The sequence below is a fragment of the Nilaparvata lugens genome, chromosome 7 (genome assembly GCF_014356525.2).
Source record: "Nilaparvata lugens isolate BPH chromosome 7, ASM1435652v1, whole genome shotgun sequence".
Classification (NCBI taxonomy): Eukaryota; Metazoa; Arthropoda; class Insecta; order Hemiptera; family Delphacidae; genus Nilaparvata; species Nilaparvata lugens.
In genome coordinates, this window is record NC_052510.1 from 64,823,251 (window position 1) to 64,827,628 (window position 4,378).

A 4,378-nucleotide genomic window follows, 5' to 3' on the forward strand; every position below is an offset into this window, starting at 1 on the left:
GACTTTCATGAAATTAGACAGGTATGTTCCTTTTTCAATTGCGCGTCGACGTATATACAAGGTTTTAGGAAATTTTGCATTTCAAGGATAGTATAAAAGGAAAAAGGAGCCTCCTTCATACGCCAATATTAGAGTAAAAATCAGACTCATTCAATTAGAATCATTCATCATAAATCAGCTGACAAGTGATTACACAGATGTGTGGAGACTGGAGAAGCCAGTCTATTGCTGTATTTCAATAAGGTCTATAGTTTCAATCAGGTACTTGTGGATGAGAATACTGCGTGAGGTCTACTGTTCACAGAACTACTAGTTATGGAACGATCATAATATTATATTATGGACGTGTATAAACAGTACAATTTGATAAGATCCACTGAAAGTTATAAGCTATATTGCATATGATTTGTACGGAACTATCTAGTCTTATTAGCCAGTAGGATGAGTTCTCTCCTTAATCAAGTGTTATTGAAGCGTAGCCGGATCGTTCTCAGGTTTCTATAATACGTGTCATGAATTTGGATACAGGAAGCATTTCCAACTCACAACCTACAACTTCCAACTCAGGTCTGAGTTTATCATTAATAATTTGTTTCTGAGCTAGACTTACACCACCAGTGAAACTGTATTCGGCGTGGCGTCCATTATTTTAGTATTCCAGTGATGTTGCTCAGGCATACCTCAGCTTTCCATGAGGTTTATGTCATCCTGCTCGGTTTTGGTTGAGTGTGTTCATAAATAATAAGCCATCTCGCCAAATGTCCAGGCAGAATTGAAGATAATATGCTCATTTCTAACATAACTCATTCTCGGCTCAGTTGTAGCGGCTTACAGTTGGTTCTCATTTTGTCCAAACTGCAATTTCCCATCTTTAGTCAGCTCTTTATCTCGTTCACTAATTCAATATTTCATTATCATTCTCTTATATCAGATTTCATGAATCAACAGCGGATTGTAGAAAGTATGTTATCTCATTTAAGGGCTCGGCTCCATCAACAAAATAATATATTATATGTAGCATTTTGTAACTTTATGTTATTATTATATCGGCAATATTTTGTCTGATTTGTCTAGAATTCATAAGAATGAATCAATTGGGAGAAAATATATTCTTTTATGCTCTCTAATTGGTTACTTGTCGCATAAAGGATCATTGTCTGGATCAATATGGAATGAGTTTAATATGAAAAAATTATTGGAACTCACAAGATCATTGTTGATTTTCATTGATTATTGGATTCTTTGAAAAATGTCACATCGATTGGTATCAAAATGATTCGTGATATGGATGAATTGGAATTTAGCCTGAGAGGACAATAGTGTATTTCCGTATGAAAAATTAAAAATGTGCACTTATTTTAATTTATGGAATGTGCTACAATACTGAGTGATGCTCTAATGTTCAACAGTTTCCCCCTTCCTATAGTGATGCGAGAACTATGATAGTTGAAAGACAAACTAGAAGTTTCCAAACGTATTATTCTCCTGTATTTGGAGCAACTAAAACATCTAAAGATTTTATATAGAACATTTTTCAAAATGAATATCAAAATATCATTACTGGCCCCGTTAGAAATGGTCAATCATACATGCAATCTGCAAGGAAAATGAAAATTGAGTTAGTTGATATTGTGTTTTCTACTCATATTGAAATGAAAATTTACTAGTAGTTCTGTAAACAGTAGATTTCACGCAGTATTCTCATCCACAAGTACCTCGAGGTACCTAGAATCAAAGACCTTAAAGAGATATAGACCCACAATGCCTATGCCTTCCCAATGATAGCTCTTACTTGAAATTGAAGGCCGCCATTGGGGTATTTTAGCACGAGATATTATATCTATATATATTTGTAATACTATAGATCACAAAGGCATTGGTGGCATTGGTATGTAATAATCTTATGGGTTGCCCCCTCAATGGCGGATTTCAATTCCAAGTACGACACTAGCGCTGCATGTGAGTCTATGCATCTTTAAGGTCTTTGCCTAGAATAGAAGGTACTGGCCACGCGCATCTCGATCTTTTAATGATCAGAGTCAGATGATCGGTAAGACGTCATTGGTGCTCTAAATATCTATTCTTCCTATCTTTTCAATGTTAAATTGAGCAACTTTGAGAGTCTTTCTCTCAAAAAGTAAATACCTTTCAAGTCCCATTGACATCTACCATTCATACAATACTTATCTTCAACTTTTCTAAAAATCTAATACTTTTGGACAGCTGGATCTTTCAGAATGATCGATTTTGTAAGAGCCTGCACATCGAATACCTGTGTCTTTTTTATTGAAAATTAACATGCTTTCCCTGGCTCTTTTGTAATTCAATTACTCAAATGCTAATGAATTTGATAAATCGATCATTGAATAAGGGATTAAAAACGTGAAAACATTGATTGCACTATAATATTATTTCTCTCAAAATCCTTTATTGTCTGTGTACTGTATATTATATGTAGAATCAATAGAACATCTTGCCTAATCCCTTAGGAGGATATCTTTTTTCAGGAAAATTATGACTTCCACATACTTGATCAGGAAATATTTTTCTGGTTGAATCTCTCTAATTGGAAACTACAATAAAATATAAGGGCGAATTTATATTAAAGCATGCATACCGCGTGGGGAATTCACAATAATTAAGAATTGTATTGAATACATACTCTCGTATTGTGAAACACATACTTTTCATTTATTTGTAAGAGGAATTCTTAATCGATTATTGTTCTCTTATTGTGAAACGCTCATTCTCCATTCATTTGTGAAAAGGAAAATCAACTCTTCATGATCCAATAATAATGTATTTTAATGAAAATGAATCATACATTGAAAAGTATACGTATGAATATGAATTCATACTATAAGCAACCCACAATATATTCCTTCAAATAAACTTGATACGGTAATTCTATAAGACAAGTGATCGGTTGAATGCCTATTTGAAAGACTACGTAAGGATGACAATATCTTCAACCAACTCGGAGGGCAATTCTATTCTAGAAATTGAACTCTCATACAGGATAATGTGTGGTGAATTCCAATTCTTTTCAATCTCCATATCATTTTCCTAGAGCCGGAGAGATATTAGTTGGGCATATTCAAATATATTTTTTCAAATTGAATTCATTCAGTTTATAATGCATTAATGATGTGAGTGTTATGCTATCACTCCCATACTCTCTTTTGTTCCATATTGGGGCTTGCTACCACATAGAATGTGAGTGATGTATATGTGATAAAAATTATGTTTCTAGATTGTGCCTTGGTCAGTGAGTAGAAATAATATTTAATCCAAAGTTCATTATCAAAAATTCAATTGGAATTTAATTTATTGTAGATCAATCCAATTGATTGTTTATAACAAACAAATTCATCAAATATAAGAGAGGAAAGTGGTGCGCTTACCATCTTCATCCATTGATGATGCACATTCTCCTTCTGATGGAATGCCCTGCACTAACAACCTTTATTCTCTGCAACCGCTCTTGATCTCATTCTTATTAAATTAATATTAGCTTTTCCTTCATATGTCTTCTGCATTGAGATTGGTATTAGAATCAGTTTTGAAAGGATAGATATTGGTTGAGTTTGTAGAAGAATATCACATTGAACAAAGGAAACAGCTTGAATGTGTACAACGTAATAAATAACGAGAAAGCTCAAGATAACTATTAAAGTTTTCAGGCCAAGCCTAATTATTATGATTATAAAATAGTGATTGGAAAACTATAGGCCTATATTATCATTCAAAGTATTACTAGGAGAAATGGGCTACATTAAGTACCTTTTTTCCACTCTATAAATTGTTGGGATATTAAAACTTTGAATAAAAAACATCCAGTAGAAAACCTTTGAAAGCCTTTGAAGCATCTTTTCAAATGTTGCAAATTAAATCTATTCATTCCTTCTACGAATATCCCTTAGTATCAAATGAGAGCTCTCTATCTCCAAACCGGTATGCCCTTACACTGTCCAGCATTCTGGAAACTAGGAGATTAGAAGATCTAGGAATTCAAAAGTGATGAATTTGTGAAAAAATTGATGATAAATATTGTATAAATCGTAGGAGATGTCGATGGACTTGAAAGTTTGTACATTTTTTAGAAAAAGACTTACAAAGTTGCTCGAGAAAAATAAACATGAATATTGTATATGACCTTAACACACAACTATGACCTGCTTAAAGTATGTGGATATGTGTACATCATTTTTCCTGAATTAAGTCCTGATTGACTCCTAAAGGATTAAAGATGTTGAACCGGTAAGATGCTCTCCTGATTCTATGTAGGCCTAATACACAGTAGGCTGCAAAGACAAGATATGAAGTATTTTGAGAGAAATATAATATTAGGCCTATAATTAATGTTTTCACGTTTTTA

The 4,378-nt window shown here is 33.2% G+C and overlaps 1 protein-coding gene across 1 annotated transcript in view; it reads right to left on the bottom strand.

Moving 5' to 3' along the window:
- LOC120352268 (protein inturned-like) overlaps nucleotides 1-678 on the bottom strand; it is a 10,128-nt gene extending 9,450 nt beyond the window's left edge. Inside the window, exon 1 of the mRNA XM_039432039.1 lies at nucleotides 611-678. Within this exon, the coding sequence (XP_039287973.1) occupies nucleotides 611-678 (68 nt within the window). The remainder of the gene's footprint in view (nucleotides 1-610) is intronic.
- Nucleotides 679-4,378: the final 3,700 nt, after the last annotated feature.